The sequence below is a fragment of the Chiloscyllium plagiosum genome, unplaced genomic scaffold, assembly GCF_037043375.1.
Source record: "Chiloscyllium plagiosum isolate Xiang-an unplaced genomic scaffold, Cpla_swu_hap1 HiC_scaffold_3, whole genome shotgun sequence".
Taxonomy (NCBI): Eukaryota; Metazoa; Chordata; class Chondrichthyes; order Orectolobiformes; family Hemiscylliidae; genus Chiloscyllium; species Chiloscyllium plagiosum.
In genome coordinates this window covers 47,345,041-47,361,909 of record NW_028270141.1, presented here as the reverse complement: position 1 = coordinate 47,361,909, position 16,869 = coordinate 47,345,041, and the positions used below count along the sequence as shown (strand labels likewise).

Below are 16,869 nucleotides of genomic sequence, written 5' to 3'. Positions count from 1 at the left end.
CCATGCTAAATTGCCCAATAGTGTTACGTGCATTAGTCAGAGGGAAATGGGTCTGGGTGGGTTACTCTTCGGAGGGTCAGTGTGGACTTGTTGGGCCGAAGGGCCTGTTTCCACGCTGTACGGAATCTAATCTAATCTAATAAGTGCAGAGGAACTGGCTTGGATCCAGGTTTTCCAGACTGGCTGTCATGACCCATAGTGGGGTCATGAGCTCCGAGCCAGCAATGGCTGCCTTGGAGCTCCAAGTGTTAATAGCAGTGAGGCTCCTTTTAAATCCTCACATTACTTTAATCATGATCATAACCTAACTGACTGATCTTTAAGGCCTGACTCCTGCTCATAAATAAAAACTATTGAAAATGTAGATTGCTAAATATCACTGAGGACTAAACATTTTGTCTCTCCGTCTCCACTCTCAACCCTCCCCATCTGCTCCCAGAAAATTCTGCATTTGGATTTAAACTTGAAGCTCCTTTTGGAGGAACTGGGATTTGAGATCCAACCTGCTGTAAAAGTGGCAGTTGAACAGCTGAGTTCCCCAGTGCAGATTACCCTCTAGTGGTGGTTCTGGTATCTACAGTGCAAGTCATCCCAAAAGGACTTGGCTTTCAGTCATTGAAAGTCAGTATAAAAACTGGAATAGTCAGTAAATTGACACACTCTTCACACCTGACTCATTGGCTGTGTTTTTATAGGCAATTTGTTGGCAACTCGTCTGACATAAGGTGTCAGCTGTGGCTGAGTTGATAACTATCTTGTCCCCGAGTCAGGAGACCTTGAGTCCAAGGCTCACTGTAAAGATTTGAGTTCATCATCTATGCTGTTGCTACCAGTGTGTTCCTGCATTATCAGAGGTGCTGTTTGGGAAGAGTTGTAGCCCTAGTCTCTCCAGCAAATGCCATAAATTTATGTCACTGAGAGTCTATGGGTTCTGGTAAATGTTGATTACTGTCAGTCACTATTTATTCTCAAGCAATGATTTGGAGATGCCGGTGTTGGACTGGGGTGTACAAAGTTAAAAATCACGCAACACCAGGTTATAGTCCAACAGGTTTAATTGGAAGCACACTAGCTTTCGGAGCGGCGCTCCTTCATCAGGTGATTGTGGAGGGCTCGATCGTAACATAGAGTTTATAGCACAAATCACACTGCAAATTTTTGCTCTAAATTCTGTGTTACGAGCCCTCCACAATCACCAGATGAAGGATCGTCGCTCCGAAAGCTAGTGTGCTTCCAATTAAACCTGTTGGACTACAACCTGGTGTTGTGTGATTTTTAACTTTATTCTCAAGCAAAGTCACTTAAATGCACGCAAAAGCTAAAGATGCTTGAACTTTGAAATAAAAAAGATAAAAACCCTGTGAATACTTGTCAAGTCTTGGCAGAATCGGTAATGGTAGAAAATCAGCTAATATTTCAAATTGATGACAATGATGAGTTTTGAGGAATGGTCATTAACCTGAAATCTTAACTGTTTTTCTCTCTACAGATGCTTCTTGACCTTTTTTTTTATATAGCATTTGCAGTTTTTCTTTACGTTGCTTAAAGGATGATTTGTAATGGTGTGGAAGCTTGCTGTACATAAAATGCCTTCCTTGTTTCCTCCATTACAATAATGACTAATCTTCACAAGCATCTCAATGACTTCAATGTCCTTAGGTTTAAAAGCTGCTGGAATGCTGACTGCGATGTGTACTTACAAGTTTTTTTTTGTATCCGTATGATACTTTGGTTTGGATTTTTATTTATTCACGGGATGTGGGTGTTGCTGACTGGGCCAGCATATATTGTCCATTCCTAACTGCCTCTTTATCTGAGTGGGTTGCTAGGGCCATGCCAGATGGCAGTTAAGAGTCAACCAAATTCCTGTGAGTCTGCAGTTGCATGTTAACCAAACGAGGTTAGGGCAATGAAATGTAAGGTTTTTTTGAATCAATGTGTAGGGAATAACGGGTTTCCATTGGTAGTAGCTCAGTAAACAGGACACAGATTTAGGTTGAAGATTAGAATGGTGCTGGAAAAGCACAGCAGGTCAGGCAGCATCCGAGGAGCAGGGAAATCGATGTTTTGGGCAAAAGCCCATCATCATCCTGATGAAGGGCTTTTGCCTGAAACGTCAATTTTCCTACTCCTCAGATGCTGCCTGACCTGCCGTGCTTTTCCAGCACCATTCTAAGCTTGACTCTAATCTCCAGCATCTGCAGTACCCACTTCCGTCTACAGATTTAGATTGGCTGAGTAAAGAAACAGCGACACAGCATGGAGAATCTTCTTTAATGCAGAAAGTTATAACCTGTAGTGGGTTGCCTGGAAGGCTGATGGAAGCAGATGGTTGCATTCAAAAGGGAATTGGGTGAATAGTTGAAAAGTGGTGAGGGGAGGAGGAAAGGGGAGGATAAGAGTCATAGAGATGTGCAGCACGGAAACAGATCCTTTGGTCCAACCCGTCCATGCCAACCAGATATCCCAACCCATTTAGGTCCACCTGCCAGCACCCAGCCCATGTTTTTTTGTATTTATTTTCTGTGTTTGAAGATGGTACCAAGAGTGGCGACACTAAACAAGATTTTTCACTATTTGTAATAAATACATGGGACAATAAATCAAATTAATATATTCCTTCATACTCTTGGATAGTAAAAGTAAATCTATCTTATTTTATACATTGTTAATGCAGTTAGTATTTACTGTTTTGACTTTAAGGTTATGTTCCCTTGTCCTGGAATCTAGCCCACATACTGACATTACCCTTTTTGATTTTGCTTTGGACTTGACCTCTACAGTTTACTGATCAACAGACATGGATTTCAACATCTCCTTGGACATGCACTGCTGGTAACTTTTCAACAGTAGAAAAGATCCAGAGCAAAGAAAAACCAAAGGAATTAATGGCAAAAATTAGGCCCTCCATCAAACAGGTGGCACAAGGGTCATGAGCCAGATGAGCCTCTAAGGTGCAAATCTACCCACTGGAGCATCAAGGATGAGGGGTGATCTTATTGAAATATATAAGATCCTGCAGGAACTTGATAAGTGGACACTTAGTAATGAAAAGATGTATTCTGTCTGTGGGAGACACTGGAATGAGGGAGCACAATTTAAAAATAATGGGTTTCACCTTTAAGATTGAGATGAGGAGGACATAATTTTCTGTGGGTCTTGAGTCTGTGGAACTTTTTCCCAGTGAATGGGATGCAAAGTCATTGAGTATTTTTAAGGCAGAGGTAGGTAGATAGGTTCTTGACTAAGAACACTTGAAGGGTAGTAAATATGTGTCTTTCCAACATTTTCTGCTGATAATTCTTGTAGATAGCTCGTGTTACTGGAGATGACACTGGCACTGAAGTAATTAAAAACAGTGGGTGGGGGAGGAATAATTTGCAACAGATATTGGGAAGGCTTGTTCAGTGCTAAAAGCTGTGAAGGTGAGGTCCTTTCTTATATCCAGTAGGGGGTGTGACTGATACATCTAAAGAAGGACCTGAAATAAAATTGAATTCCATAATTGATGTACCTAATGAGGTTTCATTTTTCTGAGGGATTGTCTTGCCAAAGGTAATGAGCGGATTGGTTTTGGAGCTTTCTGATTTGATTTGAATTAAGAAAGAATCTGATTGTAAACTGGGACATCGGATGTGTGTTATAAGATAATCATCTTTAGAATTCTGCTTGCTGTAAAATGGAAACATGAATTATCAATGCTGTAATTGACTGGTAGGCTAACCATTCAAGGTATTAAGCTGTGAATGTAATCCCAAGCAGTAGACGTCAACTTGACATAATATAATCTAAATCTGTGACTTGAGTTTTATAATTTATAGAAAATTGATTTTTGGATGATTAATATGAGGTGATATAAGCAATTGACATTGCCATTTGCACAAAGCAAAGTCCTTCAAACAGAAAGGAGATGAATTACTATAAATGAATCTGTTTTTTAGACTGGACAGAGAACACTGAGAACCAGTGCATTGAGACAACTTCCCTACTTTTCTGACTAAACATCAAGAACACCTGCATTAATGATAATACAAAGTTTGGGAGAAGATTTGTAGCTCGGGTGCTTGTTGTTGTGGTTCTATTCGCCGAGCTGGGAATTTGTGTTGCAGACGTTTCGTCCTCTGTCTAGGTGACATCCTCAGTGCTTGGGAGTCTCCTGTTAGGCGCTTCTATGATGTTTCCTCCAGCATTTATAGTGGTTTGTCTCTGCCGCTTCCGGTTGTCAGTTCCAGCTGTCCGCTGTAGTGGCCGGTATATTGGGTCCAGGTCAATGTGTTTGTTGATAGAATCTGTGGATGAGTGCCATGCCTCTAGGAATTCCCTGGCTGTTCTCTATTTGGCATGTCCTATAATAGTAGTGTTGTCCCAGTCGAACTCATGTTGCTTGTCATCCGCGTGTGTGGCTACTAAGGATAGCTGGTCATGTCGTTTCGTGGCTAGTTGGTGTTCATGAATACGGATCGTTAGCTGTCTTCCTGTTTGTCCTATATAGTGTTTTGTGCAGTCCTTGCATGGGATTTTGTACACTACATTGGTTTTGCTCATGCTGGGTATCGGGTCCTTTGTTCCCGGTGAGAATACATTGGAGAACTCACCACAATGGTATACAGGAAAGCCACACACACAGACCAAGTCCTAAACTACGAAAGCAACCACCCCAACACAAACAAAAGAAGTTGCATCAAGACACTGTTCAAAAGGGCCACAACACACTGCAGCACACCAGAACTGCAAAAAGCAGAAGAGGAACACCTATACAATGTATTCTCCAAAAACGGATACCTCCGCAATTTCATCAACAGATGCCTAAGGGCAAGACAACGGAATGAGGACATGCCACAACCCAAAGGACTAGCCACACTACCATGCATCAAGAACATCTCTGAACTGACAGCCAGGCTACTGCGACCACTAGGACTCATAACAGCACACAAACCAACAGCCACGCTCAGACAACAACTCACTGGGAACAAAGGACCCGATACCCAGCATGAGCAAAACCAATGTAGTGTACAAAATCCCATGCAAGGACTGCACAAAACACTACATAGGACAAACAGGAAGACAGCTAACGATCCACATCCATGAACACCAACTAGCCACGAAACGACATCCTTAGTAGCCACACAAGCGGATGACAAGCAACATGAGTTCGACTGGGACAACACTACTATTATAGGACATGCCAAATAGAGAACAGCCAGGGAATTCCTAGAGGCATGGCACTCATCCACCAATCCTATCAACAAATACATCGACCTGGACCCAATATATCAGCCACTGCAGCGGATAGCTGGAACTGACAACTGGAAGCAGCAGAGACAAACCACTATAAATGCCGGAGGAAACATCACAGAAGCGCTTCACAGGAGGCTCCCAAGCACTGAGGATGTCACCTAGACAGGGGACAAAACGTCTGCAACACAAATTCCTAGTCGGCAAACAGAGCCATAACGATCATGATAATACACACACTGTGACAAGGGTCAGGCATCCACTCACTCCACCGCCAACGCTCAGTAGCAGCAGCATGTTCTATCAACGAGATGAAGAGCAGAAATTCACCACAGATCCACAGACTTCACCTTCCAAGCCCACGACCACCTCCATGCAGAAGGATGTGGACAGCAGACACAATGGAGCACCACCATCTTTACACTCCCCTTCAATCCTCTCACCATCCTGACTTGGAAATATATTGCCATTTCTTCACCTCTGGCTCAAAATTCTGGAATTCCCTCCCTAACAACATTCTGGGTGAACCCACAGTGGGTGGACTGCAGCAGTTCAAGAAGGCAGCTCGCCACCACCTACTCAAGGGCAACTAGGGATGGGCAATAAATGCTGGCTAACCAGTGATGCCCACATCCCACAAATGAATAAATTTTTTTAAAAGAGTAATGACACATCAGGCAAAACCAATGTAGTGTACAAAATCCCTTGGCAAGGTTATAAGGAGCAGTGTGGTTTTGTTATTGTCTTTCACTGTTGGAGTTTAGATTCAGAAATTGCGTGCAGTTGAAAGGAGTGTACAAGAAAAAGTTGCCTTTAATTATCATAGGTAAACGTGCAAGTCATTACATGCTGTATTTGGTGCCAGGATCGCAAATTTCACACTTATATGGAGTCAGGAATAAAATATGTTTTGCTATTGACCATAATGGGCTTAATGAACTGTCCTACTTCTCTGTCATCCATCAGATATTTGCCCTTCTTTGAGACAATGGTTTAAATTGTTCTTGCCATAACATACTTCTATTTGGCAAATACTTCCGGTGATGGAAGCTTTGATTTCAGAAATTTGGCCTTTCCCCAGGCTACCAGACTGTTTTGACCTGAACTTTGAATGAATGGACTGAAAGCTTTCATTGTAGCACTGGTGCACGTAGGAATAAAGTTCAGTGCAGGAGGAGGAGCACAGCACAGAGTTCTGTATCTTTTCATTCCCTTTTAGTTAACGGGGACTTTAAACATTCATACATTTGTCATTGTGAGATATGTGAATGTGAAGAGACTCAGTGGATTGTCACAACTCTTTCTGCTAGCTTGTGCCTTTTTGTTTCTCAATGGAGAATGTTCCATGAACCATTGTGGGGTTCAAGTGTTGCATTCATACTTTGTCCAACACCACTTGTGTTCCCTCAATATGTAAAAGGTTTCTTTGGCTGAGTGAGGCCAGTTGTTTAACCAGTTAACTTAGAGTTGTAAAAATAATTGAACTGCATTTAGGCTTTTTATGGGTTTGTTTTTCTTCTGTTACTTAAGTTTAATTCTTTCTTGAAGCTTTGTACATTCAGCAAAAGGAACTTTGTTTGTTGCCAGAGACCAGTTAACCTTTGGCTCATTCAAATATGCTCAGGCCTGAAGGAATTTTACATGCATGGAAATTGCTAGGCAAAGACATACTTCGTTTGCCTTCTGCTATCGATAGCAGAACAGATTAGAGGAACTAAATGGCTCCTTTATTTCAAAACCAATGTCTAGTATTGGAATGGGACTGTTAGTGCAGGATGCAGCAGTTGACCTTATAGAAAGTAGACCACAACAAGATGCTATTTAGAGGCCATTAATGGAGTTGCTGATTCATTACAGCAATCCATCTATCAATATCTACAGCGGATTTGGTGCCAATGGGGCAGAGTTTTTGGAACATTCAATCAACAGTCACCTGTCACCAAGCCCACCACATGTCATATTGTGTCTCAAATGACAAAAGCTGCCAAAATATTTTGTGGAATATGTGAGTGCACATTAGAGTGCAACAAATGATTTAGTATGTGACCATACAGGTGAGCGTCACCCATACTGCATAAACATCATAAATTCAGCATCAAAAGGACAGCAGGATATGTCTGGTGTTTGTTTTAAATTGAAAACAGATAAAAAATTCAGCCTCACTGCTTTAAGCTGGATCTTAGGGGAATATACGTGGCATATTGATTTTTGAGAAATAGTCTCTGCTTGCCAAAGCTGTCTATTTTTAGTTTCTCCATAGAAAAACAGGCTGCAATGAGGTTATTTCCTGTTCTCAGCTTATAACACTTGACAGCATTATTTGGAAATGCAGGACAATTATTTCAGGGATTCTTGACTCCTAGTCTTGTGTATGTTTACTTTTTGGTTTCCTTGCTCACAGAATATGAACGTTGCTTGCCACGACAAATATGTATTACCCATGGTTACATCTGAACGGAAAAAGTTGGGCAATGATTTAGTTCTAACATTGTCCCTAATCTCTGAGCAAACTCCTGTTTTGTGGGGTGCTGGGTCATTGAATTTATTCCTCTTTTCTTCAAATTAATAGAACGATCTGATAGAGGAATCTAGTCAGAAAGTCTTGAACAAGTGAACACACATACTAGATGATTGGCAAGAAAACAAGAGGAATTTTGTTTAATGTGTGGGGATGAGCTGGAACGTACAGCCTGAAAGGACAGCGGAATCTGATTGAACAACTTCCATCAAATAGCACTCGAGGGAAGAAAACCTCAGGGTCACAAGACAAGAGCAGGCGCTGTGTAACAGACTGGACAGCTCATTGTACACACGCACAATGGGTTAAACAGACCCTTGTTGTGCTCTAATGTTCTATAAGATAAACTGCTGCATCCTGTACTAATAGTCCCATTCCAAGACTGACATTGGTTTTGAAATAAAGAAGCCATTTAGCTCCTCTAACCTGTCCTGCTATTTGATTGCATCATGGCTAATTTATAGCTATTTGCTAATCACCCCATTCAGATATGTTAAGAGATATCTCTAAAGCATGGTGAGAATTCAACCCTGGTCTCCTGGGTCAGAGATGGGGACATTCTCACTGTATGGCCCAACATGGCTCCTTTGCATCTTGTCGCTGTGCACCCACCTTGTTTACATAAAGCTTATTAGCCTTGTATATAGGGTTCCTTTTCATATTTTTCATTTTTTTCCTTCCCCTTCAATTTCAGCAAATGCCTTTTTATTTCTCCAACCATTCACTTTATTAACTAGGGTAGAAACTGAGGTTGTAAACAATACCATGCAAATGTAAATTTTGCCTTTTCTCTCCCACTGTTGAGATTGAATACAGTCTAGCGCTTGTGTTTACAATTAACTTTCTTTGTTAAACTTCTGAAATTAAACAGTTAAATTTAGGAAAATAATTGTACTCCCTGTCCTTTGTAACCTTAGTAAAATGTGGGTGGTTGTGATCTAACATAACATCCACATTATGGCAAGAGTAATCATATCAGATGCTCCTGATGCTGAGCTTAGGGGTCAATCGTTGCTCCGAGGATTGAGTAGACAATTCCATGCAATAATTGAGGGTGTGCTGCATGATTTGAGAGGTCCTGCTTCTGAGGGGATATTAAATCAAGGCCCTGTCTTGCCTTGTCTGTTCTAATCTTGTGATGCAACTTTGAAGCACAGGGAAGTTGTCTCAATGCCCTGGTTTCCAGTGTTCTCTATCCAATCCATACAACTAAAACCAGATTAATTTATAGTAATTCACCTCCTTTCTGTCTGTTGGACTTTGTGCAAATTGGCAATAACAATTGGTTATAAAACCTCTCATTAATCGTTCAGCGTTCTGAACAGGTGACCGGTATTTTTGTGAAATTCACCAGGATTTACACAACAATGATTACTAAACTATTACTAAACATGGCTGTTATGAGCAAAAATGTAAGTAGATAATTACAAGTGGGAAAATGGATAATGAAAAGCTGGAGAGAAATGGAAAGTGATGTTGAGAGAAGGGGATGGTAATGAAAGGCAGAAATGAATGACAAGGAGCAACTAAGGAAATGAGGGGGCAACTAAAGCATAGGGTCACCATTACAGAGGAAGGGATGCATCTTCATTATCATTAATTCCCTGCTCAAAATCTGCTGCTGATGGTTAAGGTAGTAGAAGTAAGTGTTTTGCATTTATGTCACGTGACATAGGTAAGAGAATGCAAGGCAACAGACATTGAATTGTTGGAGGAAATGAGGAGCAGTGATGGAAGTTTGAAATGGTCATCAGTGAATGAAGAAATAATGGATGTTAGTGATGGCGTATCAGTAGAGTTGAGGTTGCAAATAGCATGTGGCTTCACATAAATCAATATTATTGACCAAGAAACCATATTTTTTGAAAGTAAATTCTTTCCAAATGTCTTGCTAGTGTAGCCATTTTTAAATTCGACATGCATGTTGGTGTTTCAATGCTTGAATCTTTGGAACATAGCATTAATCGGCCAACCTCATATTGAGTAGTCACGTTAAGAATCTCTGAGTCAAACTCAGTGAATTAACTCTGTTTGAGAATTGAAGTGAGTTCATTAATAACTCTTGTTATGAGTGAAAAATTAAGGCCAAACTGCAGACCATCAACAGGATCTGTGGCAGCTTTATGAAAGTGTGAGGAAAATCTTATTTTTGCCATTCACCTGCTTCTCCATTTCCAAAAATGACCGAGTTTTCAGTAAATCAGCATTGATATACTTGGCTTAAAAATGTATTGCTGGAAAAGCGCAGCAGGTCAAGCAGCCTCAAAGGAGAAGGAGAATCGATGTTTTGGGCATAAGCCCTTCTTCAGGAATGAGGAGGGTGTGCCAAGCAGGCTAAGGATGCTTTGATATACTTGGTTAGAGTGGCAGTTCTCAAAAAGACGTTTCGGGCAAAAGCCCTTCATCAGGAATAAAGGCAGAGAGCCTGAAGTGTGGAGAGATAAGCTAGGGGAGGGTGGGGGTGGGGAGAGAGTAGCATAGAGTTCAATGGGTGAGTGGGGGAGGAGATGAAGGTGATAGGTCAGGGAGGAGAGGGTGGAGTGGATAGGTGGAAAAGGAGCTAGGCAGGTCGGACAAGTCAAGGGGACTGGAAGTTTGAAACTAGGATGAGGTGGGGGAAGGGGAAATAAGGAAGCTGTTGAAGTCCATATTGATGCCCTGCGGTTGAAGTGTTCCGAGGCGGAAGATGAGGCGTTCTTCCTCCAGGCGTCTGGTGGTGAGGGAGCGGCGGTGAAGGAGGCCCAGGACCTCCATGTTCTCGGCTGAGTGGGAGGGGAAGTTCAAATGTTGGGCCACGGGGCGGTTTGGTTGATTGGTGCGGGTGTCTCGGAGATGTTCCCTATAGCGCTCTGCTAGGAGGCGCCCAGTCTCCCCAATGTAGAGGAGACCGCATCGGGAGCAACGGATACAATAAATGATATTAGTGGATGTGCAGGTAAAATTTTGCTGGATATGGAAGGCTCCTTTAGGGCCTTGGATAGAGGTGAGGGAGGAGGTGTGGGCACAGGTTTTACAGTTCCTGCGGTGGCAGGGGAAAGTGCCAGGATGTGAGGGTGGGTCGTTGGGGGGGTGGGGGGCGACCTGCCTTGCCCCTTTTCCACCTATCCACTCCACCCTCTCCTGCCTGACCTATCACCTTCATCTCCCCCCCACTCACCCATTGTACTCTATGCTACTCTCTCCCCACCTCCACCCTCCCCTAGCTTATCTCTCCACGCTTCAGGCTCTCTGCCTTTATTCCTGATGAAGGGCTTTTGCCCGAAACCTCGATTTTGCTGAAGCTCCTCGATGCTGCCTGAACGCCTGTGCTCTTCCAGCACCATTGATCCAGAATCTGGTTTCCAGCATCTGCAGTCATTGTTTTTACCTAGTTCTCAAAAAGAACCATGTCAAGCAACAATGCTTTATGTGGTTATGTTTTGTATCTGAATCATTTTGTAAAAGTAAAGTAAAATGAGAATAACAAATGTGCTTGTATTTAGTACTGCTTCTGTTCAGCAAATTATATATTCCAAATAGGGAACCTTGTAATAGGGAATATCAAAACACGCAATTTCAAAATTGTTCTACCTTTGACAAGGAATGGTGCCTTTATAAGACACATTGTTACATTGAACACAAGTATTGACGCTTGTTTCAGTATTCCTTTTTAGGTTCTGAATCTGAATATTCTGCATCAAAATAGATGTATAAAAATAAATGTTGCTTGGCTCTGGTTTAATATTGGCACTGAATCTCGTGTTTGTTTAGTCTAGTAGTTTCTGAACCATGAGGTGAAACCCTGTTCAATTGATTGAAGCCAACACCAGCAAACTGAAACCTTGGACACTGTGTCATTAATGAAATTAGCAGACAGTTTTTATGTAAAAATAACTTTTAGCGAGGCCAGCATTTATTATTCCATCCCTAATTGCCCTCAAGGAGCTGATGGTGAGCTGCAGCCTTGAACTGCTGCAGTCTGTATGGTGAAAGTACTTCCACTGTGTACTGGATGAAGTATTGACTTAATGATAATGAAGAGATAATTCACAGCTTTGCCCTAACTGGCATTGCTTCTTTTGATAATAAATGGAGTTACTTTATCATGTCTTATTAGAGTTGGAGCTGATTCCTCTCAATGGCATATATTGCAATTCAATTTTGTGTTTCTCTGCAGGTACGGAAACACGTGAATGACCTGTATGAAGATTTACGAGATGGACACAACTTGATTTCTTTGCTGGAAGCCCTTTCAGGGGACACTCTGGTAAGTTCAGTTATACACCAACCTACAAACATTGATCCTTGATGGTTCACCGTGAACTCCCGACCAAACTTGTTCCACAACTTTTCCTGTATTTAATTTATTTTCAGACGAAAAATGCTGAGTAGTAGGTTTTGTGGTTTTTCTATTTATCTTTCTTCTTCGCTCCCTAAAACCCTCTTTCTAAAATTGGGCTCTTCAGAAAATGTTTATAGCTTTTGTTGCAAACTTGCTTTCCATATCTAGAGATGAAAACTCTCTTTACACATATTTTGGAGAGGGAGAGTAGAGTTAGATAAATATTTAAATACATGTAAAGATAAGTATTTTGTGTAGTTTGTTCCATCTTGAAAAACGATTTATGGATATGTTGTTTAATTCAGCCTTGGGTGCTTTTGACAAGGCAACATTTATTGCCCATCCTAGTTGCTGTTGAGATGGTGGTGGTGAGCCACCTTCTCAAACTTCTGCAGTCCATCTGACAAAAGTGCTGTCGGGTAGAGGGTTCTAGGATTTTTGGCCCAGCAACAATGACAAGTGACTGATTTATATTTTCAAGTTGGGATGGTGTGAGACTTGGGGAATTTGGGAGGAAGGGGTTCCCACACACTATGCTTTTTGTTGAAATATACATATGTCAAGTAGCTCTTCGATCTCTTCTATGTGTGTCTTACTTCCTTTTACTTTATTTGCTTTTCTCTGTTTTATGTTGACCTTGTGTTTTCATTTCATACAACTTTTTACTTCTCGTCTGTCCTGTGCCTTTTTGTCCTTCTTTTCCTGTACCTCCTGTATGGTTCGATAGCCAAGGGAGCGAGACATACTGAAGACGTTACGGTTGGTGAGTTCAGCAGAAGCATGCGCGTGTGACCAGCATGAAGATGGTGATGGTGACAAGGGGGTAGGTTGCTCACTGGCCCCCAGTAACTCTACTAATGTTGCTTCGACTGGTTGGTGAAGAGATTGTATAACAAAAAACTGAACTAAAAGGTATTCCAGTAACACACTAATTATCTGGCAGAGGCAGTGTAACATGGGGCAACCCATTAGCACAGGTGCCAAAGTTCACACCATCCAATTTAACACCGGTTGGGAATGGGAATATTTTTAACTGGAAATGCCTGCAAAATTCAGCTGCAGCTTTACTAGGTGGCTCTAAATGGGCTTTCCGCCCCACCCTCAACCACCAAAGGAAAAGAATAATAGTATCTTAAAGCCTTATTTTCTGTCAGTGGAAGAATACTTGACTATTACTTTCCTTCATGTTAATCCAGTTGTTGGTTGAAATCTCCCTTACTTTTCCACACTGTGTTTCCAAGGAGCCATCTTTGGAGAAAAGATGTAGGCCAAACTTTGTCATACACCCATATCAGTCATACATTAGGTTATCAAATGTGGAAGTAGAAATTGATTGGAGTTTGGTGAATTTACTGGGAATTTGCAGTTGATTATAAGTATTTGTTATTGATGCGCTATTTTTTCATTAAAGTTTATTAGTGGCAATCAATCATATTTTGTGCCATTTGATGAAGTTATTAATCCGGAGATCCCATGGGAGTTCTGCTGTTACACTTGGGCAGGAGGGCAATTGCAAAACTAGTGGGAGAATCCCTTATGGAAAGTCTATTCATTAATCTGACAGGAAGGTTAGGGTTTGGAGTGGGAGAGGGGTCTTCCACAATTAGTCTCCAGTATTGGGGGGGTGGGGTAGCCTGAATTGTTTAGTTATATGATCTTACACCTCAATTGACTTAATGGCATGGCGGCACAGTGATTATAACAGCTGCCTCAGTGCGTCAGGCACCCGGGTTTGAAACTAGCCTCAGGCAGCTACCTGTGTGGAGTTTGCACATTCGCCCTGTGTCTCTCTGGGTTTCATCCAGGTGCTCTGGTTTCCTCCCACAGTACAAAGCTGTGCAGGTTATGTGGATTGGTCATAATAAATTGTTTGTAGTGTCGGGGATGTGCAGGCTAGATGGAGTAGCCCTCTAGAAATGTAGGGTTATAAAGATAGGGTAGGGAGAGTTGGTCTGGGGAGTGGGATACTCTTCGGAGGGTTGGTGTGGACTCAATGTGCCAATGACCTGCTCCCACCCTGTAAGCAGTCTATAATTCCATGAACTCCCACAGGCACCTTCTATAAGAGGTATTTCAAGCTTGCACTACTAGTGTGGAATTTAGTTTAATTTTATTTCCATAACAGGACAGCTGTGATTATTCAACAATCTGGTGTTATTGATACATTTTGCCATTAGAGCTGCCAATAGAGCAAGAATCACCTGGCATGTCCAACAATTTGTTTAATCTTGGGACTCTGCTATGAGTAATTAGGAGTAAGATTGTAGGGGCATTCTAAGAAAGTTTGGTAAATATTTTTCATTTCCTTTGAACACTTGCATATTTCTTCAGAACATTGGAGAGGTGGGAACAAGGTTATGACCTGGGCGGCATGATTGCAGTTGGAGAGTCATGTGTTGACACCTCCAGATAGGTGTCCAAGCCGAGTTGATGACCCTACTTGCTGAATCCTTAATCTGGTGCTTCTGAGTTGCTAGAAAGGGAGTGAGTGGAGATATCTTTCAGGTGGGCTACCTATCTAATATGAAACCTAGTATCCTGCCTGTGCAATACAGATGCAGTTAATCTATTAAGATCTTCATATTCAATAATGTTTCATCCAGGTAACCTACTGACCTTGGCATGTTTTCTGTTTCTGACACCAATCACATTTACTGTGGACCCCGCTTTTTTTTTAAACTTGCATCCTAAACTTCTGGTTCAAGCCTCAAAAGCACATTAGGTAAGGTTGAAAGCCGTTCACATGAATTCCATTCATAATCACACTGGGTGTTTTTCAGAGGACTCTGTTTATTTGTGCCACAACACCAGAGGAAAGCACTTCCTGCATATACACTGCGTCAGTGTATACATCTATTAAAGCAATCAAGTTGTCTTGATACAGATTAACATCAAAGGTTAAGTTGCCCATTATCAGATCTGTGTGTTCCCTAACCAATTGTAAGTTTGCCTATCTAGTTTGTCTATCATTTATTGAATGATAAATATGCTTTGATAATTTGGTGACTGATGAAGACCTGCAATCAGGAAATTTCAGTTACAAAGAACAAAGGAACTTACAGCCCAGGAACAGCCCTTTTGGCCCTCCAAGCCTGTGCTGATCCAAATCCACTGTCTAAACCTATCAGCAAATTTCTAAGGATCTGTATCCCTCTGCTCCCCACCTACTCATGCATCTGTCCAGACGCACCTTAAATGAATCTACCGTGCCTGCCTCTACCACCTCTGTTGGCAGCGGTTTCCAGGCACCTACCCCCTCTGTGTAAAGTACTTTACACATGTATCCCCCTTAAACTTTTCTCCCCTCACCTTGAATATGTGGCCTCTCATTATTGAATCCCTCACCCTAGGAAAAAGCGTATCTCTATCCACCCTGTCTATACCCTTCATGATTTTGTAGACCTAAGTCACGTCCCCCTCAATCTCCTTTTTTCTAATGAAAACAATCCTAATCTACTCAACATCTCTTCATAGCTGGCACGTTCCATATGAGGCAACATCCTCGTAAACGTTCTCTGCACCCTCTCCAAAACGTCCACACCCTTTTGGTAATGTGGCGACCAGAATTGTACATGGTATTCTATATGCGGCCGAACCAATGTCTTGTGCAATTTTAACATGACCTGCCAGCTCTTATAATCAATACGCCATCCAATGAAGGCAAGCATAACATAACATGTGCCTTCTTGACCACTCTATCCACCTGTGCAGCTATCTTCAGGGTACAATGGACCTGAACTCCCAGATCTCTCTGCTCATCAACTTTTCCCAAGGTTGTCCCTTTACAATGTAGTTCACTCTAGAATTAGACCTCCCAAAATGCATCACCTCACATTTGCCTGGATTGAACTCCATCTGCCCAACTCTCCAGGGTCTATCTATATTCTGCTGCATTCTTTGACAGTCCTTAATGCTTTCTGCTACTCCACCAATCTTCGTGTCATCTGAACTTACTGATCAGGCCACCAATGCCCTCTTCCAAATCATTTATGTTTACATTTAGTTAAGCCACTGATTTTGTTTATTTTCATATTCTAATTTGTTTTAGATAAAGATGAAATTAAACTGTGTCAAAACCAAACTAGTTGCTCAGCAGTTAGGCAAACATTCCATTCTACCGTGGACTTGGAGAAGGTGAGGGACAATTGATCAGATTTCAGTGGCCTTAGTGTGTAACTGCTCCTGACTCTGTTTTGTTCCGCATCAAGAATTTTTTATTTGCAGCAACAGTGAGTCGTAATTCATTGAAAAGTACATTACATTAGTATTGTTGGAGCGGAAAGAATAGCTCATTTAAATTACCCTGTTTGTGAAGTGGAAAAAGTATTCAGAGGCATAAGAAAGATATTGATATAGAATGACCAGGTGTTTGGTCATATAATAAAGAGGATACTTGGGTCAAATGAATACATGGTTTATTAGTGCAATTTTGCTCATACGTTTCTACTCTTGACTATTCTGTTATAGAGTCATAGAGATGTACAGCATGGAAACAGACCCTTCGGTCCAACCTGTCCAGATATCCCAACCCAATCTAGTCCCACCTGCCAGCACCCGGCCCATATCCCTCCAAACCCTTCCTATTCATATATCCTTCCAAATGCCTCTTAAATGTTGCAATTGTACCAGCCTCCACCACTTCCTCCTGCAGCTCATTCCATACACGTACCACCCTCTGCGTGAAAACGTTGCGCCTTAGGTATCTTTTATATCTTTCCCCTCTCACCCTAAACCTATGCCCTCTAGTTCTGGACTCCCCGACCCCAGGGAAAAGACTTTGCCTATTTATCCTATC

At 41.8% G+C, this 16,869-nt stretch overlaps 1 protein-coding gene across 17 annotated transcripts in view; it reads left to right on the top strand.

Moving 5' to 3' along the window:
• dst (dystonin) overlaps positions 1-16,869 on the top strand; it is a 617,802-nt gene that overhangs the window by 180,014 nt on the left and 420,919 nt on the right. For 10 of the 17 annotated variants that reach the window (XM_087979173.1, XM_087979215.1, XM_087979229.1 and 7 more), the window contains one exon: positions 11,910-11,999. In XM_087979173.1, coding sequence (XP_087835299.1) covers positions 11,910-11,999 — 90 coding nt within the window. Of the gene's footprint in view, positions 1-11,909; positions 12,000-12,801; positions 12,838-16,869 lie in introns of all 17 variants that reach the window. The other 7 variants (XM_087979186.1, XM_087979212.1, XM_087979241.1 and 4 more) reach the window with 1 other exon arrangement.